This window comes from Diadema setosum, chromosome 18, assembly GCF_964275005.1.
Source record: "Diadema setosum chromosome 18, eeDiaSeto1, whole genome shotgun sequence".
NCBI lineage: Eukaryota > Metazoa > Echinodermata > Echinoidea > Diadematoida > Diadematidae > Diadema > Diadema setosum.
Window position 1 is genome coordinate 23,323,117 of NC_092702.1, and position 25,312 is coordinate 23,348,428.

Genomic DNA, 25,312 nt, shown 5'->3' on the forward strand with positions numbered 1-25,312 from the left:
GGTAATTCAATTTCCTGATGTTACTATTCAAATTATTTTTCAGCCAGATGGAGTGTGATAAATCATGTTACCAGGGCAGCCCTCCAGTTCCTTTGTCCTCAAAGATAACTTGAGCCCAGCCATCGAGGGGACTGTGGCCGTCCATGGAGGTGATTTGCCAGCAGAGAGTAATGCAAGAGCCTAGTGTTCCACAGAGCGCCCCCCCCCCCCACCCCGATCCTCGAAACGAGTCTTGCCTGTGCATTGCTTTGCTGCTGGCGGCTTAGTGCTCCGGTGTGCATGTCAGTTTCTTCGTCAGAAACCACCAACTGCATATAGATTAGCTTCACCTTCAGAATACTCCGTAATCCATAAGACATTGCCATTACTTTCCATTTATTTATATTACAGAATATCAAAGGCTATGACTACGTTATCAAGAGATATTCACCAGATGAATGAGAACATTTAGATACTGCATTTATATATTCAAGTACTCATCAGACTGGCCCCTAAATGAAAAACTTAGCAACGAGTGCACAAGCATGGCTTCAGAAAAAAAAAAAATGCTTTAAATACATTGTATTTCTGTTGGTAGAGAATAATGTATATCTTACATATGGCCTATATTATTAACACCATATCATTAGGTGCATCACATCAGGGTGTACATGCAGAGATTATACTTTTACATAGTTTAACCACACAAGTTGAAAATACATAATTTACACAAGTTATAAACATAGTCTTACACAGATTGTACTATACATGGTAGTTACATGTTTATACGTAGTCTCACACAAATTGTACTATACATAGTTATTCGAATGTCATGCCATTCCATGTTCAAGTTGACATGCATAAAAAGTGTATGATTAAAAGCAAATGGAATGGAAAATGTTTTATGAAGAATACACAAAGCATAATACGTTTATGGAACTTGACCATTTTACATGTATGATGGAACAGCGATAGTGGTCATATCTATGCAAATTACATGGTTGATGATATCATTAGTTTATTACCTCACAACTTTGTAATTGGTTTTGAAAAAAAAAAACACATAAAAGTCTTGTTAGTTTTTCCTCTTTTTTTTTGCCAGAGATTAAAAAAAAAAAACCCTCAAGCATTTCTTGAGTATGAGCAGTTGTGATAACTATGGCTACGTAATTAATAATTTTTTCTTTTCTGTTGCCTTTCTGCATAATTCATTGATTGGGAAAGAAGCCGGATTTGAGATTAAGCGAGCTGTTAGATAAGTGTATTTGAATGCAGCATGCAGTAACTCCTTGGAAGGGCTATTTCTATCATTAGAACCCCTATCAATATAGAAAGGGATGGGGAGGGGGGGGGGGGGCAACTCCCAAAATCAATAACCTTTGTTGTCAGATGAAAAAGGGGTGCTTTACTGGTTGCTTTTTATCCCTAGAGCAAGTGAGTTCCTATTGTGATGAAATCTTGTTGTGTAACTTCTTTTTCTTTTCTTTTTCTATTTTTATTTTTAAGAGAAAGTGACTATTACTACACATTAAGTATAATGTATATATACCATACCTCGTCAGAAAAATGGAATTTGATTGTGTTAGCAAACCCATGTTGAACACTGTTATGATACTAAAACAATATGATAGTACTGAACAAAATGCAATGTTTAGACGGCCAGCATGACCAAATGAACAGTCTACAAGATAATGATAAACCTGTCGGGCATACTCAGTGGATCTAATATGTAGGCCTATTTCATTTGTTGCAAAAACATATTTTTTACTTTCTTACATTAATTTCTTACCAATGAGAGATACTCTCTATAAATTCTTATGGATCAACACTTCTAAATGCATACAGCTGGGCATATCATGTATAGACTTGTTTTCTTCTTCTTTTTTTTTTTTCCACGTAGAACCTATATGTTGAATACCCAGGTTTGTTTTGACTCAAACACCCTGAACAATGGGGGGGGGGGGGAGTATTTCTCATTGAGATATGCTTTTTCTCTTGTTTGGGAAATCTGAATTATGAGGAAGGAAAATGAAACAAAACAAAGGAAATTGCGGGACTCATCCATTACAGATAAGGATGACTGCTATTTCAGTGTGAATTTAGGCCATCTGAACATGCACGTAGGACTCTAGCAGTGCAGTGTCTTGCAGTGTGTTGTTGTCCCTGGTTCTTTATAAGATGGCGGATTCTGTAGGCATATAAAGGTGAAGTGCATGGAGTAGAGAAATGCCCTTCCACTTTGTGCAACTGCAGTTAATCATTGATCACTGTCCGTGGGCAGATGGAAGCCGTACCCATTTATATCATCATGCATACAGATGTCAGGGGTAGTATTTCTGGGTGCCCCCCTGCCCAACATGAATTATGTAATGTGTATCGCCGGTGTCGTTTGATTAAATGCCACATAACATTAACATTTCTGAAGACTGAAGAGAAGAGTGCTGAGAAAGCTTGGCCAAGGGGAATAAGTTGTCTGTCTGATCCATGGTTTAATATCTGTTGGAAAGTAAAACATTTTGTATAAATTTTGAAGGGGGGTGGGGGTGGAGAGAGTAAGTTGGAGGAAGGGCTACAAAGAGGTAAAGAGTTACCCTTTTTCCAAGCAAACATCAAGCCTCAAACCACACCCTCTTTCATCATCATGTGACCAACAGATCTTGAGACAAATTTGTGGCATCTCTGTGATTATAATTCACATAGAGGCTGCGCATACAATATACTCTATCTCATCAGATTTTTTTTTTTTTTTTTTTTTTTTGCTAGGCTTTCATTGCTGGGAACCCAGCTTACAGTATTATGAGTTTTGTCTGTTTGTGCATAAATGTGTGGTCGATAGTAGATTGGCTTGTACTAGAACAGTAATTTTTACATAGCAATGTTAAAACCGTAACAAAAAAAAAAAAAATGTTAAAACCATCAAATGACATATTGCAAATTGTTAGACTTCAACATTGTTTATAAGCATGGACTGATGTCTTGGAGGCAGTTGGTGACAAATCCGAGCTCTCTTTTTCGACAACTAGTATATAGTCACTTATTCTTGAGCCAAAATTAATTTGGCCAAATGCCAGACATTTGTTTCCCATCACCCAAAACAGCCAGTGATACCACCCTGAGTTTACCAGTTTATCATCAACATCTTATACTTCACTAATAAACACAAGTGTTTCTTGTCACTGAGCTACGAGCATTTAAATTCTTTATCCTGTCTGCTCAGGCCGTCTCTGGAGGGGGGAGGGAAGTTGTGATGGAGGGTGTCTTTTTTTGCTCCCCTCACTTGTTCAGTTTGCACTCCTTATTCTGATTATAAGGTTTGACCTTATGTGTGTCATATAAACTGTATAATTTTGCATTTTTGTATTATAATTTATATTTCTGTTTAATATTTTGTATATTACTAGGATTTGTGAGACAATTTTGCATGTGGTTGATCTCGCAATCAAAAACCACAGTGACTGGATGAGAAATGAGTGTCATCCTTTACCAGGAGAAGAGTTACAAAGAGGCAATATTTTTGCAAGTTGCCAATTTCGGAAATATCAGTCCGCTCGCAAAATTTTGCAAAAATAAAGATACAGTGAATGAGTGTTATATATTAAAGTGTACACACAGTACATCATTTTGAGTGTTTATCAAGTTATGATTCCCAGCCCAAATAACAAAGAAAGTGTTCAGTCCTCTAGAACTGCTGCTTGTGCAAAGTCATTAAATTGCACTCAGTATGATTTGTTTGTTTGTTGTCCGTTAAACACAAACTGTATACATCCCTTGTACTTGTTTATTGCAATTTTCTGTCACCAACCTTTTATTTTGAGATGAGAAATGTAGGTTGAAGTGCGGTATAATGCTTGCTGGTACAACATTCCTTGCAAACGTGGATGACATTTTAGAGAAAGTTTGGGCATCCCCTACGAAGGCAATTCCACTCTGATTCGCATTCAGACTGCCCACAATTAGGCCTTTACCCTCAGAGTCAGACTAGGCAAAAAGCAACAACAACAACAACAACAACAACAACAACAGTGAATGTACTTATGAATAAAAGATCTGAGTGAAGCATGCTCATATTGAATGCAATGCTTTCTCTGTAGCAAGTAAATGTACCATGCTCATTTTAAGCTTGTCATTTCACATTTTGTGATTTCTTTATCATGCCTCCATCAAGCCAGTAAACAACTCTTGTCTTTAGGCAGGCTGGTATGTTTGCTTTGGTATCATTACAATTTTTCAAGTCAATTTTTCATTTACAAAGTCCAAACCCACACTTATCTTTGGGAAGCAGTGCATTCGCTCACACAGTTTTATTGTCTTTGTTTTTGTTTTTGTTTTTTTCGAGAAATTCGCTCACACAGTTTTATTGTCTTTGTTTTTGTTTTTGTTTTTGTTTTTGTTTTTTTTTTCGAGAGACAAGTAAATTCTGAATGCAAGAGACATGTCACTGTGGCTGTGCTTTCTCCTTGCACAGAGTGAAGGAATGAAGTATCCAGAAGCCAGATTAGTGGGGAGTGCTCATTTGAGGATTCAGGTCAGATTTGCTGCCGGTTCTCACAGTGATAGAGCAGGGCGGTTGTCCTGATACGCCTGGCGTGACAACACTCATGTGCAGATTTTGGTGCATGAAGGAATGTAGGCCTACATATTATGCCTTGGTTGGCGACTGCACCCATGTAGAAACCCCAGCAAGCAGACCTCTTCTGAGAAGAAGTTGACTTCACATGTGGCAGTGCTACAACTGTACAAGCCATTATGTGATTTTTACATTGAGAATTTAAGGACTCAATGTACCATATATTTTGCAATGGTTTTACACATTTTACTGATGTACTATACACAAAATTGGCAACACACCCAAATATTGCCTTCTATTAAAAACAAATGCAATTCGTCTCCCTGGTGGGATATTCCTAACTTTGGTTCTTGATAAAGGATGAACATTTTGTTTGCATTCTGTTGCTGTGAGCGGGCTACTTTCCTTCGCAAATTCAACCACCCGCAATATTGTCGTACAGTAATATTATGCTCACAAAATATATGGCATATGCAGTATTTGGCACGTGTACAGAGCAGTGCCCAATAGAATGACAAGTTGCAATTGATTCCAAGATTGATTTCAGTCATAACTCAGTTGCTAATCATGTACTGAATGAGCTTACCAGTCAATTTACAACTCTTATGACAGGTTATTAGAATCATATAAAAGTAGTGATGGTTCCTTAATGCCATAAACCTGGAATATGGTCATAACAGAAGAACATCCATTTGCCCCCCCCCCCCCCCTCCCATACACACATGCACAACATGCACACAAACATGTTAAGCTGAGGTTTCCATCTGAATAGAACAAAGAGAGAATTGCATTTAAACCTCAATAGATTGATTCTGCACTTCTTCCATGTACAGATATGAGTTCTTGAGGACTGTAATACTTTGATTCAAAGGATATTTGTTGTAGTAGCTACCGAGCACTCAAGCCAGATACTCATGTTTCCTAAATATTTTGTAGTTTTAATTTTCTTTTCTTTTCAGTGGATTTTTTTTTTATGTGTGTATGTGTGTGTGTGTGTGTGTGTGTGTGTGTGTGTGTTTTTTGGGGGGGGTGTGGGTGTCTTCATTAGAAAGGGGTTTGACATGTTGCATCTTTTTGCTGCAAGAAAAAGTTAAAAAAAAAAAAAAAAACATTCATGGAGAGCTCCTTCAAAGCAGATAAGACTGCTGGATGTAGGCAAGTTAACATCAGGGATACTCCAGACAAATTATCTCCTAAGTTTGTTAAACATGTTACTGTTTTCAATAATATTTTCCTTTAAACGAAAATATAATAGGTCTGTTTTATAGCAGTATCATGTACAGTGTATACTATGCTCCTGCTGTGTGAATTGGTATTGCTATTTATATCATGTCATTCAAATCGATCGTTATTTTCTCCTCCCTCATGCAGAACTTCAGCATTTTTGCATGTGTTGTCATGGCGATGTTGTTCTTTATTTAAACTCCTCACCACATTCTGCTTTTCTGTTGTTGTTTTTTTCCCCTCCTGTTTAGATCCCATTTCAGTACCAGACAAGGAGCCGTACCAGGGCATTACAACAGACACTACAGGATGCCTTGTCGGGTAAGTTACCTTGTCTGAAAATCAGTCCGTGGGCATGGTCTAGAAAAATGTGTGGACACAACATGCCACTTATCCTTCAAGAATAGCCACTGACTGACAGCAGCAACAACAATGGGAACAACCAAATAAAATGCACGAAGCCCAGAATTTTCAGGGGTTTCTCGTTTTACTCGGAGCCTACAAGGGCATTCAGCCTTCTAGTTCTGCCACTTTAAAGTATTTTAAGCAATAGCAAAACTAATTAAATCCCTAGACTCTCTGTCAGTCTGTCAGTTAATCTATCGATCTGTTTATCTTTCTATCCCCATATGTATGTATGTATGTATGCATGTATGCATGCATGTATGTATGTATGTAAGTATGTATGTATCTATCTATCTTTCTACCCATCCATCTATCTATCTATCTATCTATCTATCTATCTATCTATCTATCTATCTATCTATCTATTCTATATCTTCTATCTATTCTATATCTTCTATCTATTCTCTCTGTCTGTTTATTTGTCTATATATCTGTCCATCCAGCTATCTGTCTATCCATCTTGTAGCTATCTCTAATTTCTGCCCACCAGTTAGTATGATCTACCTATCTATCTGCCCGGTATATGGAATGTATTACACTGTATGTTTTTGTTAAAGAAGTCAAACACAATGGTCAGTGTTCATTTTTAACTTGTGCAGTACAAAGTCTCTAAGATGTTCACCTGTTGATTTAGTGATTGGCAAGAAATTCCATAAGCTGATTTTGAATTCTTGTCATAATTGTTCTGATATTGTACACTGGAAAAAAAAATTATGAAAACAAAAACCAAAGGCAAATGGCTACAATGATAAATGTTTGTAACAGAAAATCTGAAGCCTTCGATGTGGCACTTAAGTTTGGCTATCAGGCCAGTACAGTTTCGTCAAACTTCTAACTTATGAGAAAGATAAATTTGTGCTGTGATCAACAAACTCCTCAGAAACTACAACTGAGTGCTGTAGTGCTGAGAAAAAGATTTTAAAAAAATGTTTTCATAGACTGGGGTTATACCCCAGAGGAAGAAACGGTTAACGTGCAGCACCTCCCCACCCCAACAACTGACAGAACAAGACCCAGAAATGTTTGTCTTGCTTGGCAGCTGCTTTATGCAGCTGTCATTTGTATGACGCACCTCTTGACCCCCGGGAAATGTGCGTCATGGTTGCGTCAAGTACCACCAATTTGATGACGCGTGGTGCCGTCACGGGAGCAAAATGTCCGTCACAATACTGACCCATTATGTGCGTCATAGTCGGTCATTTAACCAGAGTGTGTCAAAAGGTTCGTTAATGGGACCGTCATGGTATAATTTTGCGAGGCTTCTTGCATGGGGCATGGTATCCCTCCGTAACATCTAAAACAAACTCGCGATCACGAGTCGGCCGAATTCACCGGCTCCTGGAAACGCGAAAATGACACAATTTTCAATCAGTTTTATTATAACATACTGATACTCACTTCATTCTCGTATGTCTTCTTTTTCTATCTGATGTCAGACTAAAGGTCTTTTCAGAAAGTTTGAGTACAAATTTGCTCCAAAACCACACTACCAAACACGATTTGTGATTAAAATCATCACATACAGCCCGCGGCATCGCGAAGCTCGCTATCCTTCAATCGCATTCACTGTAGTGTAGCATCGACCGTCGACCGTGGAACATGCAGCAAAACCACGTGCGTGATGTCGACCATGTGGTACATGTATACATACAGTACACGCGTACATACGTATACAGAAGGCGAGGCATATGGCAGAGGCCAGGCCCCAAAACACATACAAACGATTATGGAACTAACATTACTGAGAGTCTATTAAAACCTGCATTAACTTAAAATAGTAAATTCTATTTAAACACTAGCCATATAAACCATGTACCTAACTTGGGTTTAATAAGGTTCGTGTTTAAATAGGCAGGGGCTTCAATCAAGCTGTTTTCGAATCGGGGAAGGGGAGGCGGGAGGTTACGGAAAAAATTACTGTGGCCAGGCCGTAGTTTCGCGAAACTAGATAGTTTGCCATAGCAACGTGTATATCAAAACACGCGTTTCTATGGGATGTCCATGAACTAGGGAACGGTTTAGAGAAATTCGAAGTCATTCGAGGTTGAAGTGGTTTTTTCCTACGCATTTTTTTTTTTTTTTTTTTTTTTTTTGTTGTTCATATCTAAAAAATTCGATTTCTTAATTTTTTTCAACTGGTATTTGGGAGTCTTGTAATATATTTAAAATGTTGATAGAAATTTCTGAATATATTCAGAAAGTACGCCTAGGCGCCTACTGTTTGGATAAACGATAAACATGCAGTCTACGTTCGATACGAAGAAATCATTACGTCTTTCACGAGGAAAAACATACAAAACAAACAAAAAACACCTACGAACGAATGTTGATAGCCAAAACTTTGATAAGTAATAAGCAGTTATCATGAGCGTGAACTGAAATTAATTGTCATGATTTTGTTGTCTAACCAGGTGATGACTGCATCTCATTGAACCTACTCGTAGTGAATTTCTCTGGGCATACGAGACCTTTTAAGTATTTCTGGCTCAGTTGCATTTTTAATTGACTGATTAATCGATCTTTTTTTTTATTGTTCAGGGAACATAAGATATTCGGTCAAGTACATTATATTCGACTGTTTGATGTTTCCTACTATGCGCCAAAAGAAAGGCTATAGAATCACGATATCTTTGCAATGATTCCTTTAATTCAACTAATGAGCTGGTTCTTCGATCGATATTTCCATGATATTTACACGCTGTTTATTCCAGTGCGCGCATTCTTCCGTCTGGCACGCACCTGGGTGTGGCACCTGCTTTTGTGGAAATTTCCACAAGGGGAGAGGGGTGGGGTGTCAAGTTTCTTCGAGCCGAAGAGACTGCATGTAAAACAATCTCTTCGCTCTAATTTATTGTCATTCGTGCTTTCCCCTTATTCTTTGCTGATATTGAACATTTAGATTTAACTTTACGAAGGTTGGTAGCACGTGGTTCTATTTTGTTGTGAGGTGTATGTAATTTCTTTTTTTTTATCATTCTTGGAAAGGAAAAGAAGAGTAAGGGGGAAAGAAGAATAAGAGGGAAAGTAAAATGGAACGAACGGCACGTACGCTCAGCATTCACAGTAAGCCGTCTTTTTACACCAGCATAGTATCATCACCATCAGACATCACTCAGACCATTTTAGCCTTTTCCTATCAACATTAAGAAAAATAAATAACAAATACAAAGTATCAACACCTCCCAACAACACAAATATTTAGAAAAGACAACACACGGCACACTACAGCGGCTGGTATCAAACTTCGTCGCTTCGATTCGAAAAAGTATTGCAGCAAAGCGGAGAAATCGCCGTTACGAAAATAGCAGTGCGAGACACTTGAAAGAATTACGTCAAATACTTCAAAGTATAAAGGGAACGGATAAAGTGATATAAAATGGAAGAAATCGTACCAAACGATGTGTGAGAAACGACAGTGAAAAACGTTAAGTTTAGTAGTAGGCTTAGGCCCTAGCAACAGTTTACAGCACCGAAAGCTACGCGAAAATAAGGTGAAAATAAATACACATTGGAAACTCGGTATTGCGACAAGATCCTTAGGATCAAGTCAATAAACGATACAAAACAAAGGAAATCAATTCATTTTGACCGGAAAATAGTTTGTTATAAGTATTCTGTTGTATGAGATCTCCTTTGATAGGCCGAGAAATACATCGAGCTTCCACGATACTCGGGAAAGACAGTTCGAACGCTTTTCACCTGCACATACTGCAGTGCACATCAATACACGAACAGAAACTCACCTCTTCCTTGCAGAAAAATGATGCAATAACGTTACAAAAAACACACACAACACTCTAAAAATCATTTCATACTTGGGAGGCAAGGGACAAGCGGATGAAGAAGAAGAGAAAAAGAAGCAGACATTGCACAACGGAACGCTTCTACCCCGATTCGAATCGAAACAGGGTACTGTCGTGGCAGCTGGCTACAGTGTGCAGCTAAGCTACTATACTAACGCTCCCCAGCCGCCCACAGCATGGGGATACAGTACCACGGCGATCGAAGTAAACATCCAGGGTCCGTAGGCGACAGGGATTCACGCGGGCGAAGTTCCGTTCGGTGTACACAGTTCGCAGGCAGCGAATTGCGTGAGCGCACACAGAGCTCTGCAGCATTCCAGTCTGGCACGTACTGCGAATATAAACATGTGCGTCAAGGGTCAGTCATTTTCACGAAGAGGTGCGTCACCATTTTGACTGGTTAATGCGTCAATGTCTCATAGAGGTGGGTCACTTTTTGTGACGGAGGGTACGTCATGGTACCTAAAAGGTATGACGCACATTGGTACTTTGACGCACCTATCCCGGGGGTCAAGAGGTGCGTCATACAAATGACAGCTGCATTAGTTGCTTACCTTTTTTTTTTTTTTTTATTAATCCGAGATTGATCCTAGTACAGAATTGCTCAGGGACAGATAAACTTTTTTTCTGTTTTCTCTTTTCCCAATATCTATATTTTGCTTTCTCCTTATGTGCTTTCAGAATTATTTCGTAAGCAATGTAAAGCAATGAGTTGCAGGCACTTTAACCCCTTTCATTTATTATCTTTTATTAGGCGATTCATTTTTGTGGCTTTTGCTGATAAGAGTATGGGAGCCCTTAACTGAGACGATTCCCAATTCACTTTCTAATATTCATCTGTTCTGCCCACATGCAAGTCACAGCACAAATCATTGTATGATAATATGTAGATAATGAGTTACAATTGATGATAACAATTGTAATTCAGTTACTGATTGCAAATTGAACAAACTTGCAGTCTTGTGCAACACACAATGATTTCCCCTCCGAGCATTGCATAGTGTCATCAAGCATGAATGTAGGCCTACGAAGTTGATTTTTATACCCCGGCATCGCACTGCCTACTGCCAGAAGATTACATGTAGCATACTCCACTTGACACTGTATATGTTGAAACAACACAGAATTATATGTTTTGTTCAACATGTCCTTAGATTTCTTTTGTTTTTGTTCTTTCTTTACACAAACAATTGTGTGTACATGTGTAAGACATAACATAGAATGAATAGTGGTCAATTGGCATTTTAGTGCAGCTGGAACATTCACAAGGATATCAATCTCAAAAGAAAGTGACAAATTGTCGTTTCAAATAAGTACCTAAAGTGATATAAAGATTAAAAGACAGTGTAAAAAACAGTGAGGCAAGCATGACCCAATTTTGTAATTACTACTATAAAACCAATTGTGGAGGAATCAAATAGATCAGTGGAATAAATGAAGCCCATTTTTTTTTTTTTTTTTGACCTAGTGGAAATGGTGGCCGGAAGGTAGACATTGTTTGTGATACCCCTTTCAGACCTAACAACTCAGCAGGGTGTACCCAGTATATATTTGTGTGTGAAATCTCTCCTGCCAAAACACTGGTAATAATGAAGATTTTTCAAACAAAAAGTTATCTTCCTCCCACCAAGGTAACTGCCACTTGCTAAACAAAAGTAGGGTGTATTGGTTGACTGGTCTGAAAAGCTAATGAATCTCTGATGAGTTGTTTGATATGCTGTTGCACTGGCAAAGCACATGGAAATTGTCTGCCAATGCTGGATGTTTGCATAGAGTAGGGGGAGGGGGTTCTCTTCTCACATTTTTACATTGTTGTACAGTCAGAAAAAAAGTGGTAGAGAAATTCACTGGATTCATCAGGATTTTCCCTGTTGAATCCTTGGGAGCCAGCAGGTATTAAACCGGTGGGTTAACATCAGTGTGAAAGAGGCATAAGAGACACATGTGAAAGGAATTCCATGTCAGTAGGTTACACTGGCATTATGATAATAGGCCCGTTCACACACAAGGGAAAAAGTGCGATTTAAAAATCGATTTTCTTATCGCGATCAAAATTTCGAAATTTTTTCCAGTGTGGACAGAAAAATCTCACTAATTACCGCGATCCTTATCGCGATCCAACTCGCACTATTAGTGCGATTTTTCAGAATAATCGTGATTATTTTGCCAAGCGTCGTGTGTGTGAGCGCGATCGAGATTCGGAAATCGGTATTTTTAATCCCATCGTTCGTAGCGCGTGCGAAACTCTATTGGGACTGCGGGGTCAGTCTTCGGTCATGCACGTTTCGCGCATGCGCGGTTTGGCCACTATCGTTCTTTCCTTGATGCGAAGTGCGATTTTTCCCTGTGTATGAACGGTCGGAAAAAAAAAATCGAAATTTGGATCGTGATTGAAATTTCCATATTCGTTGTTTGTGAACGGGCCTATAATCTACCTGTGGGGGGGGGGGGGGAGGGGAATCCCTCAAGAAAAAGTAATTGTTAGGCCAAAAAGGACTGTGTACACTTTCCTGCCACAGCTACAAATGTAGTGCAAGACTTCAGACAGATTTCAGGGTTTACCTTTGCTAATCAGTATTGCTTCTTTTGGACTCACTTCCTCTTTACCTGACTGGACAAATTCAGTTGAAAGAAAAATAGATTCATCTTTGGAAATTGCACACAGTGCAGTTTTTATTGCGACCTAAATAGATGTAAAAATAGCGTCATCCTTCAGAGAGTCAGGGAGGTGCTAGAGAAGGAGCGGCAACTAAAGCTCTCCTTTGAAGTCATGCGCGGCACCGCCGAGAAGTTATGCGTTCAACTACAGGTGTTACCCATGTGCTTTGACAAAAGAGAGCATCAATAATCGGGACTAGCGCTCTCACATCTTGAAATATTTGCTCCTACTGCAATTCGCTCTCTCTTTCAATGTGATGGCAACAATGAATTTATGTACCTTGAGTTGGAGCAGCAAATCAAAATGCAGTGTAAAACTCACAATTTTAACAGCAAATAGTTTAAAAACACGCTGGAACACGCTTTAACGGAGTACTTTATTTGAAAGATCAAAATATCCCCTTATTAACAGATAGAAAATTAACATGCGGAAATGTGCGCATAATAGAAAAAATTAGGTTTTTAAGAGGGCCTAATTTTCATTTCCTTTCGATTTGCGAATTACGAAGAAACTAGAAATACATGTTAATAATATTGATTTCTTTCCTAAACTATTCTAAATCAATTCGAGTATTTCATTTAAAATTTTGCGGTGAAATAAAGCTTGTAATTCAACAAAAGGTGAAATGCATTCCTCGTCTCCGAACTTCGTCTTGCAACTAGAGCGGTGCCGAGCATGACTTCAAAGCGTAATGGAATGCTAGACATCCCATTGTAACGCCTTGAACCCAAACATGTGTTTGCATGAATTACGAAGAGTTGCCACTCCATCTCTGTAACACCTCCCTGAGAGAGTGATATCAGCCACATAGACCCCGTTTACAGTGCGAGGCTCGGCCGCGGCCGAGCCGCGGCCGAGCCCAGCCCCGCTTCAGTGTAAACGCGCAAAAGGCCAAATGCGAGGCCAAAATTGGCCTCGCATTTGGCCTCGCTCTGGAGGTGGTCTCGGCCGTGGCCGAGCCGCGGCCGAGCCCTGCCTCTTCTTGGTGTAAACGCAAACTGGGCCAAATGCGCGGCCAATTGCGCGGCCAATTTTAGTCTGGCTTCCAAACCCTCTGCCTGTATCTTTCGCTATTCAGGATATTAACCCCCTCGACATCGAAAACTAGTATAGTTTAAGGTGGTTTTGCCTGCAAAGGATTTTTTCCTTCGGCAAAGGCCTTTGCCCGAACGGCGACTTCGTCGCCACGGAATTCATATGGCAAAGGGTCTGAAAACTAGACAATACCAAATTGCGTTTGTTTGCAAGCAGAGCGCCACTACGACAAAATATTGAAAGGTTTGAATCAAAAGCGCGGCCGAGCCCAGCAGTGTAAACGGACAAAATTGCGAGGCTCGGCCGCGCAATTGAGGCCGGACTCGGCCGCGGCCGAGCCGCGGCCGAGCCCGGCCCCGCACTGTAAACGGGGTCTATGAAAGTTAACATACCGTCAGAGGACTATAGATCTTGGTATACATAATCTGGAACATTTAAGACCTAGTGGGGAAAAATTACACTTGTAATGTGCAAACATGTAGCATGGCGTAATTCAGGTGTGACATCCATGAAACTGTAAACTGAATTAGTATTATGCTGGGAGTGTCACAAAATGATTAAACAATCAAGAAGAGAACTTTAAACAGTGCAGTCATGCGTATCATCTCGATCAAGGGGAACAGCACATACAGAGTTTATTTGACATTTTCAGATACAAATCATGTGTTCTTTTAGAAGCGATGGCTGTACATAGCTTTGTGTCCTCAGTACATTAAGATCAATCATGTACCTTTGTTACTACATTTTCTCTGCACGCACTTTTGGTAAATAGAATGTAGTTTACCTTTTCAAGAAATGAAAATGTCTTAGAAGCAAATGCAGATCATATTGAAGCGAAAGAGATGAATTTTTCTCAGGAATAATTTGACCTTAAGTGCTAAAATGCACACTGCTTTGACTACAATCCATCGGATCTGTCTTATTGAATTTTCCCCGTGTTGTTCCAATTTTCCTTTCATTGTGAAATGAATATTCCAAGAGTTTTTTATTAGCATGCATTCGGCCCTAGTTTTTATCAATACCGAATGACGTCCAGAGTGTCAGTCATGCAAACATTGCTCCGTATATATCACCAAACAGACAGAATTCTTGTCCCAAAATTACATTACGGATGCTGAAAAATTCAATGTCCGCTCCTCACTCGAGGCAGCTCGCTTTACGCGGCGATTCAATTTACAGACCCGGAGCGAGAGACGTGAGTGGATTCCGACGAGGGAGTGACGCTCGGTGGTCGCGGCATGCTTGCTTATTGAGGGTGACAAGATCGAATCCCATCCTGTGCACGTCTGACAAAGCCTACCGCTACATACGCCAATCATTTGTGAGGCATCAAGTCCATGACACTCGAATGAGTTTATTATTGCATCTGATGCAGGCATATTCCCATCCGTACCCCCCCCCTTTTCTACCCCACCCTAAGAAAATCTTCATTAGATTTTCATTCAAGATTCCTGGCTATCTCCTGAAAAGCCACTGTCAGATACCTTTATAGTCAAAACAGTGCAAAAATCCATAGTAATTGATTCAAGGCATCCACTAGTGTGGCTATTATGCGTCACAGCAATTCCTTTTTTCTTTTACTTTTTTCTGTGCTTGCCAAACTGCATATATAGCTTTGTTCTCTATTAGTACAGCAACAATGATTATAATGATTGTAATGTAATATTAGAAGCAAGACTCAATCCCACCAAAAAAAAATAAAAAATAAAAAATAAGATGAAATAGAATAAAATACCTGAATGCATTCAGAAACACAGACATTGTACTTTTTGTAAGAGATAACCTCCATTACCCTCAATTTTACTTGAGACTTGCCTCACTTGGCAGCAGTCAGTGTATGTGAAAGGACAAGTTCACCTTCATTAACATAAGGATTGAGAGAATGTAGCAATATTAGTAGAACAAATCATTGAAAGTTTGAGGAAAATCGGACAATCCGTTCAAAAGTTATGATTTTTTGAAGTTTTTGTGCAGTCACCGCTGGATGAGAAGACTACTGCAGTGTATGATGTCACTTGCGTACAACAATATAAGGAAAATATAAAGAGAATTTCACAAAATTTCATCTGTTGAAAAAAGTACACATTCCCATGACTCGTCACTGACATATGTTATGGATAATATTATTCCCATTGCCTTTATAAAGAGGCAAGTCAAGTGCTCTTGTATTATGCGAGAAAAGTGCAAATATGTTGAATTTTCTTTACATTTTCTTTATACTGTTGAACTCACATGACATCACGAGCCTTAGTAGTCTCCCCATCCAGCGGTTCCAACACAAAATTTTAAAAATTTATAACTTTTGCATCGATTGTCCAATTTTCCTTAAACTTTCTCTAATGTGTTCTACTAATGTTGCTGCATTCTCTCAATCCTTATGTTTATGAAGGTGAACTTGTCCTTGAAGCAAAAGCCAACCGTTTAAAGGTAGGGGATACCTTTTACAGACCTCCCAAAATGCAGCAAAACATTAAATATGAACCTCAGGGGACTTGTTTAGGCCACTGCTGAGAAATTTGGAAGTCAACAGTTATCTACAATTTGAATAATGCACAAAACTCAACTACTCAGTAGTTCTGTGTGTCAGCCACACTTAAGCCTTTTTGTTGCAGTCTTCTGTATTTTTTTATCTGTAAACACAAATCTAAAAGTATTAAGAGCTGATGTAATAACATATAGAGTGTGTGGCAAGAATGTACATAAATGTTTGTAAGTTTTGATGAACTTTCTTCACAAAATATACATGATGGACACACATGCAGTGCATGGGTCTGCAAAGGTAGCCTAGTAATGTACTGGAATTTACGGTGAGCCCCGAAAAAAATTCAATTCAAAATCTAACGGTCAATAAAAATGTACTAAATGTTACCTTCCACTTTCAATACTTTATGGGAGTTTCTAAAATCATACTCTCTTCAACATACCACTGTATTTATACAACTCTTCATTTAAGGCATGCAAATGGGATTCCCTACCTAAAAGAACAGGTTAGTCCAGTTGTTTACCTTACATTCGCGAGTAGTAGATTTGATAGGAAACTGCTTATCAACCCATTTCCTATCGAATGCTGAAATCTATGGATATTTTCCACTTGAGCCTCCTGGTGTTGTAGGAAATGGGTAAGGGAATACGTTAATACTTAAAAGAAAATGCTTTCTAAATGCACACTGCAGTTCCTTATAAATTTCTCATATTCTTTTCATACTTTTTGAGGAAGGGGAAAAAATTTAACTTGGCAATCAAATCTGAATTGTGTTATGCCACTCTAGTTAATAAATCTGAGGTATAGATGGATACCCCTTTATATTATGCAGACCACAGAAGGAAAAACAAACAAACAAATGAACAATGGTAATGGTTAACTGCAAACAAGCTATAAGGAATAGATAGTACCGGCCCTGCAGTTAAAGGGTGTGTACAGTTCTGGTCGAGGTGAGGATTTAGCTTTTAACATTTTGCGAGATATTCAGAATCACTCTATGAGATGTCAAAGAGCATGCAGTTGTAAGGGGTATCAAAAGTTTATTTGATGAAATCCGGTTTTGAAATGGCTGAGATATCCAAAAACAAGGTGAAACAAAGAGATCCTAATAAAGTTGTGGCATGTCGCCTTTTATTATTAGCATTTTTTTTTGATATCTCGGCCATTTGAAAACCAATTTTTATCAAATAAACGTTGATTCCTTCTTAGAATTACATGCTCTTTCATATTTCATAAGAGGCTTTTCATTATCTCACTTAGGAATGTTCAAAACATGAATCCCCACCTCAACCAGTAGTGTACAGTCCCTTTAACATCATGCAATATATTAGGGACAAGTTGGGACATGTACATGAAGAGGCTTAAGAGAAGGGAATGGCTGAAATAACTTAAATAGGCCTGGTATCCTTGAAACCTGCCCAGCAGTATTTTACCATTAAGAAGCATGGCTGCGCTGTATGTTGCTGTCGAGTACAGGAATTGATACTATGCCCGAAAGTATGCAGTGAAAATGTTAACATTGGACTAGAATGGCCAGTCACGCTGTATCATCACATTCACAGTCATAATCTACAGTACTATGGATAAACAGCAATTCTCAGATAAACAGGAAAAAAAGACAATCAAAGACTGGAGGGGATCTCAATAAGCCAGTTCGTAGTTCCACTTTGCGCATGAGCAGAAACAAGGTCATTCGAACCAACAGGCATAATGGTTTTTAAATTCACTGGGATAAGCATCTGTAATGTAATGATTATTCATGAGATACTTATAAATGCTGCTTGCCAGCACATCCATCTGACAGCAAAAGTGGTATTTGGCAATATCAATAGAAAGAGATTGTCAATACATTCAATGCAAAATAATGAAATGGATGCTTTCCCAAGTGTAAATTGACGGATCATTCTGCTCATCTGGTCTATGCAACTCTATTGTTTGTTTGAACAGGATTGTGAATCCCATAAATTGTTATGTAAAGCTTATGCGTTATGTCGCTCTAAAACGAGTGAAGTGCCTCTAACCGACTGAGAAAAGAGAAAGGTCATTCGTACCAATGCGCCCATGAGCTAACTCCGAACTAGCTTATTTGTATACACTAGAACAGTATGGTTTATCATATCATGACTGTCAATTGCATTTTCTTCCCCCCACCCCCCCCCCCCCCCCCCCCCGATCGGGACTCAACCCAGCAGTGCTACACTTTGTAGCTCTGTATCAGTTCTAAATCACATGTATGTTCATGATCTCTTCATGATTTGTTTTCAGTGTACTCGTAAAAGTGCACTGTTAAAGAAGATTTCAAATAGACTTTGCACTTTCAAGTTTGACAAAAATCATGAGCTGAAAGTGAGTGCATCTGTGATTGCCTGGCATGTACAATGGAAAAAAAAAAACAGAAAAAAGAATTATATTTTGAATATAAAAGCTAAATGATTTGAATATTTTAACTGTTCATGGTAAAAAAAAAAAACAAAATCTGATGAGATGAAAAGATGATTTTATCAAGTCTAATGAGCTAGACAGTTATGTTTAGAGGTAGATTACACAATGCTACAAAAATAATATCTTCCAAATGTACAGTAATGATCTAAGGTCCTCGAGTTAGACATTGGCCGTGTCATTGAAGTAATGCTGTAATTACACTGTGGACATGAATATTGGCACGTGTGCCTGCAGGCTATGGCATTCTACTCAAAAATAGTCGTGGAGTACTATTAAGTCTGTGGGTCAGGTTCTGAATCGTGGGTATCTGAAAACTGAAAATGGTCCTTATCTGTCTCGCTGATTGCGAGTGCGCCGCATTGCCAGAGGACTTCTCAGAAAAACACGATGCAAAAGAGGGGCGAGTCATTACTTCCGACTAGATCAATCGTTTGCCATTATCGGATGTACACCACACACACAATATGCTGTGCCAGAGTTATGATCAGAGTGAACTGCACTCTCGCTGGAATCTCTCTCCCCGGGTTTCCTTGATAACTTTTGGAGAGAGTGGAGGAGAAGGGTCAGTGGCAGGGAGTAATGGCCCTCCTTCAAGTGTCATCAGTGTAGAGAAGCAATTACTGCGGGGCAATCTGGGGCTATGAACTTGCACTGGGTAAAGGGCAGGATGGAAAGATGTAGGGAGGAAGGGTGGGGTGAGATAGCTGCCATAGCTTGGTTGCAGCATTTGGTCGCAGCGGTCTGGTTTGCTATTTTTCAGGTCATTTACTGTCCAAATAGGGGAGAGGAAATTGGGCAAGTTGATGCCAGATGTAGAAGAGTGTGTATAAAAATCCATTTCAGCTGAGTTTGCCATAATGGTTGGGGGGGGGGGGGAGTGAGTCTTCATGCTTCTATACTTTAAAGTCTCCCGCCGTAATTTCAATGTACTAATGATGGCCGATATCTTGAGCGCAACCTTGTGCTAGTTTTGTTTCTTCACCATGCATAAGTTCTGATTGCTGCTAGTTCCAGGCACCCCAAGGATTAAGGAGGACATACCTGTGTATAGCCGATCAGTGCCCATGTAAAGTCTTTAGTCCAGTCACTAAGGGTGTGTTTATGCTCAATTTGCGAAGGCAGAATCAGCATTTTGAAACGCTGATTCAAAACGCCGTTCACGGGAGCACTGTTTATGCTCACTTTCTTCGAGTCTTGGAAAGAGCATTTGCGATTGCTTCGCTGACCTCAGCAGAGGCAGGCCAAATTGGGGCGCGCGATGCGATCGGTGGCCTGGCTTGGGAGAGCAGCTGGGAAAGACATGCGTATGCACAGTACATGGGAAAACTGCACAGGCAAGGGTAGCTGGCTGACCAGGCGCACGCCTTTTCATGTCAACCGGAAAGGCATTTAGATAACGTCACTCTAAACGCGTTTAGAAATGCTGTTGCATTTATGCTTCCCCGTCAAACGTGATTAGTCAGAAACGCCGTTTCGGCGTTTTGAATCGTCGTTTCTATCGAAGTGAGCATGAACACAACAGCGTTTTGCACTAATCACGTTTCAAAACGCTGATTCTGGCCCGAAAAGGGGAAGCATAAACACGGCCTCAGAACATTTCAGGTCTTTCTGTCACCCCCCCCCCCCCCCCCCCGCAGTTTTGTTAATGTGACTCTGTTTCAAGGGGAAATTACTTGCATGCATATGGGCTCTGATATGAATTTAACCCCTCCCCCTTTTGACTAAGCATTTTCATTTTTGATAAGATACCACAAAAAAGTATAAAATTTTGCAGCAACCATGTATGAATCCAGACAGTTTCTTTATCATCAAGTCTATTGGCCACATACACAAGAATGGCGATAACAGGATCATGCTTGTTTTCTGTCAAACATCAGCATAGTATGCAGCAGTAGTTCCACTAGCCTCTGGTCAGCTTGCCCTGTCATTCATTCCCAGTGGTGAAAGCCAGGACAATTTTGCACCCCCTGTGTTAGGAAAGACAACCCAGTTTAGGCAGGCATGACCCACAAGCCCAAATGACACATACTCCTGTGCAGCCTTATCCAGCCTGACCACAGAAACCACAAAATACTGATATTAGCGGTGACTGAAGGGCTTGATAGCTGAGATAACAGTCAATATTTGTTGTGGATCTTATGTGTACAATGTAGGTTGCGTGTCAGTGTGAACATTACAAAGTGTAATGGCCTGCTCCCTTGATCTTTTATGGTTGTTATTCATTACTTTACACCAAGCCTGCTTGTGAGATATGGCTCGATGATGTCTATCTGTCTCATACCATTTTTCGCACTCACAGCACTGAATTAGGAGTATTAGTTGTTCACATCTACTATTTTGATATCTGTACTCAAAACACAGCATTGCAAACATTGCACACATTGCTTGGAAAGAAGAGATGGCGTGGAATTACAGAATTCCCAGTTGATGTGCAAATTAAACACAATCTTTTGCATTCATGGCCCTGCTAGAAATTATTCATATTCACTGGTGTTTGAAGGAACTGACGAGTTCTCTGGATGAATTTTGCTCTCACTCCAGTAGTAAAAACATCACATGAGGCATGTTAAAGTTTTGCTTTGTTTGAAATGATTTTATGCAGACAAAACTTTGCATATATCCATTTATTTCCCATTATGAAAATTCCATAAAGAGTCATGTATTTGACAAAGCATATATGCTAGTGCTCAACAAAATGCGTTGTATGGCTTTCGAGACTTAAATTGGCTGAAAAACCACTTGAGCCAAAGAAAAAATTGTCTATCGAATTGCATCTTTTATCGCAAAAAGGTCGCCTATTTTATCGGAGCCTGTAGACCGGAGTGATTGAGAAAGCGAGATGTGACATATTGTGCACATTATGGACCAATTGCAAGCTGTCGAAAGAAACGTCATGCCAAATGTGAATTTGATTGCCGGCTCCTTACCCTGTTCTCAAATGATCGTGCCAAACAATCAGATGGATTCCGCGTGATTATTCAGCAAAAGATCGCCGTACTGGCTTGACACCATTGTATGGGTCCATGTATTTGCCTGTTTGTTTGTTGTAATATTAATGTGCGTGCCCAACATGTTTGTTCTCTGTCCTTGCATCCTGGATAGTTTAAAACTGCAGAAGAAGCACCAGGGCATGACTTGGCCTCAATTTAGTCTGTCCTTTACATTTTGTTTTGTTTTGTTTTTTTCTCTTTTACTTTGTCATGGGCTGATTGGAAGACCATTATCCCACTGTTAGTTGGGAAAGAACATCATAATGAGAGATTCTAATGGGTGGTTTACATTACAGCACTGGTTTAAAGTCACGGAATGCTTGCATATGTACACGTTCCATGGGTATTTTGATTCTTTTCTGTAGTGTGGGTGTTGACTTTCCATTTGTCACACACTTCCTGTTGATTCTCATTTGTGTTCTCTCAACCCACCAATGCTTGTGCTCACAGAGTTTCAACAACATTACTGTGAGCCTGAATCAGGACTGTTGTTTTGAGCTCTTCAAATGCATTCAGTTTTAAATCTGAATTCCGTAAGGGACAGCAGTAAACCTGCCTTTGGACTTGGATTCTAGATGTACATAGTTTTGCAGTTTCAGTTTGTTTTGAGAGAAGCAGAATGGTATAAGTTGCAGAAAATTTGGAAATCATAGTGTAAAGAATGATAAGACAATGAGAAAGTCATACATCGGATTGCAAAGTTGCATGAACACTTGTGCATATTAGATTACATTGGTCTCATTGGTCTCTCATTGACTTACACAAAACTTACACCAAATTTTTCTATTTTTAAATGAAATTGAAAGGAAAAAAACTTGTAATCAACTTGTATCAAGTCATTATATTGTTTTGATAAGGTGACAGTGACAACTTTATGAGGATAGGCTTTAGTTGCTAAATTTTCAACCAAAATATTCACAAAAATATTTTCATGTATGAAACAATAGTACAGATGTGAGGTGATAATACTATCGCATCATCTAATTTGCATATAGTTTCAACCTCTATCACTGTCTCATGAAAACATGAAAAGTTCTGTTGATTTATGGTCTCATATTCCATTTAAATGAAAATTCTAAAATTTTGTTTGCTTGATTTTTTTAAAGCAGTCTTTTTTATGATGTCTTACAGTGTACAATAAAGTTTTTATTGAAGAAAAAGCATAATGTACAAACGAGAACAAAACGATACGTGCATTATAATTTGATACAATCAATCTGTTAAAGTCATTGTGAATACGAAGTGAAGAATCACTTTGAATATGATTATGTTAGAGCCTGTGCTGGGTATAACAACAGAGGCAGGGTGAAGCAGTCAACAACGAGAGTGCTTGTTGGCATTTGGGGATAAGGAAAAAAAAAAAAAAAGGAAAGAAAAAAAAAGGAGACATTTCGAAATGTTTCAGTCATCCCAAAGCAGGTGTAGGAGAATTAGTGTAACTTCAGTCGCAGGAGGTTGTAATGGTGTCAAATGCCTGTGACGCAGAACAGAGGGTAGGGATGAACTGGGGCTGAACTCTATCTCCTCCCTCTAGCTCTTGGGATGTCTGTAGGGAGCTGTGCTGGTGAGAAGAAAGTTATGGAAGAGTGAGTGACAAATGAGATGGCCCACTCTGATGCTGTAAATTGGTAATGTGGCTTTAATCATGGTGAAATTCAATTTATAACTGGGTGGGGGAAAAAAATTAGGCCTATTCACATTCATATACATACAGTCTACAGTCAAACCTGTCTGTGGTGGCCACCCAAGGGAGATGATAAAAGTAGCAGTTGTAGACTGGTGGCTGGTATAGACAGGGTCATCAACATTACTTTTCTCTTGGGGGGGGGGGGGGTAATGGTGTTTAGTGGTAGCATACGGCAGGTGGCCGCTATAAACGATGGTCGCTCTAGACAGGTTTAACTGTATATTTGTTATCATATATTTTTTTTTTTTATTTTATTCGCGACCGTTCTCCCATGGCTCCTAAAGATTATTTTCATGCGAGCAAAGCACTTCAGAACTGCAAAAATCTTAAGATATGAATTTTGATGCAAATCTTGAGATTTGCATCCCCCTAAATTTTGCATCGGTATGAATGCCACTTGTGTCACAACCTGCTCTGTTCCATCTCATCTCTTACCACTGTGCATGCACTGATGTGATATCTATTGCTTGCCCTACTGTAAATTTGATCATTCCTTGGTATGACATCCATGTGGTGTTTACCTCTCTCATTAGCCATGTGCAGTCTGCTGCGTGCAAGCCGTTTGTTTATGATGCAAGCAAGAAGTCAGCTCAATTCAGTGTCCTCGACAATCTTTATGCAAAATCACGGCATCACACAGAGACTCGACCTACCGTGGACAAGGCTTGAAAATCAGATGCCACGGCAAATGTGTGAGCAAGCATTTGTCGGTCTTAGCTTTCACACCTACCAAGTTTGCTTAATTTGAAACACGATTGTAATGAACCATCACTAGAATCGTGTTTCAAAATAAGCATTCTTGCAGTGTGAATGCAAACGGAGGGTGATTCGAAACGTAATTCCAGTCTTCTTTCAAATGACCGTCCGGAGGTGTTTCCAAATCACATTTCGCCAAAATTAAGCAAGAATTAATGGTGTTAAAACATTATTGAATTGAACTCCAATTGTGTTTTGGAGAGTGGAGATTGGCGACCTTCCAGCAGGTCACTCCTGCAGAAAGATGGCTCAAGATTGATTGATGGGAGCTTGGATATGAAGCTAAACCTCCCCTCCTCACTCTGAAATTCAAAACTGCAGAATTTGTCAATCCTTCCTTGGTCGTGTGAATGAACGATGATTTGAATCATAATTGTAGTCGTCTGTGTAATTCAGAATTTGAATTAAGCACTTTCGGTAGATGTGATAGCACTGAGTGTTTTATCATATTTCTTTTATTTTATTTCTTTTATCAATGTCTTTATCATTATTGTTCTTATAATTATCTTTATTATCATTACTGTGTGTGTAAAAGTACTTTGATATGTTTGATTACTTTCATTTTGTTGCCTCCTCCTGGTACACCTTTTCAGGGCTCACTGTTTGCTAGGCCCTTCCCCCTTTCCCCTTGCTGTTGCTATTTCACTCTTTTCCTTTCTTTATCCCTCTGTTGTTCCTTATCTTCTTTGATGTTGCCTCCCTGTTCATCCTTTTCCTTCAATGGCCCCCATGGTCCTCAGGATCTTCACTGACCCTCCTCTGCCTTTTGTCTGTCTGCCCTCCTCTGCCGTAAGTCTGTCCACCCTCCTGCTCTAATCCCCCTCCCTTACCTGTTGGGCTCCTTGCCCATGACCTCCCACCCTCTCCTTTGTTTTCTGTGTTCTGTGTACCCAGCCTGTCCCTGACTGTTCTTGTTGTGTGAAGTCCTTATACGTGATTGCTTTCCCTACCTGTATGTCATTTTGCCTCTGAGGAAGATTCTGCTAGGATCGAAAGCTCTCAGGCCCCCTTTGACTCCATCCTGTTTTATTACAGGATAAAGACTTGTGGTGGGGCATCATGAATGTGTATGTTATATGTGCTGATTTATATTGTATATTCTGGGACATTTCTTTGTCATCCAGGTGATCAAATCAAGGTTAGGCTGAATATTAGACTCGGTGAGTCACACGTCAGAAGTATGGTTTGTACCCTTGGTGTTGAATTAGCTTCCTTTGGCATAAATTGTGTGACATGAAATGAGAAGTTAAATTAGTTTTGATAGGCCATGGATGCAGTCCATC

At 39.5% G+C, this 25,312-nt stretch overlaps 1 protein-coding gene across 1 annotated transcript in view; it reads left to right on the forward strand.

Moving 5' to 3' along the window:
• LOC140241762 (protein FAM53A-like) overlaps window positions 1–25,312 on the forward strand; it is a 121,283-nt gene that overhangs the window by 3,614 nt on the left and 92,357 nt on the right. Inside the window, 1 exon segment of the mRNA XM_072321512.1 lies at window positions 6,022–6,091. Coding sequence (XP_072177613.1) covers window positions 6,022–6,091 — 70 coding nt within the window.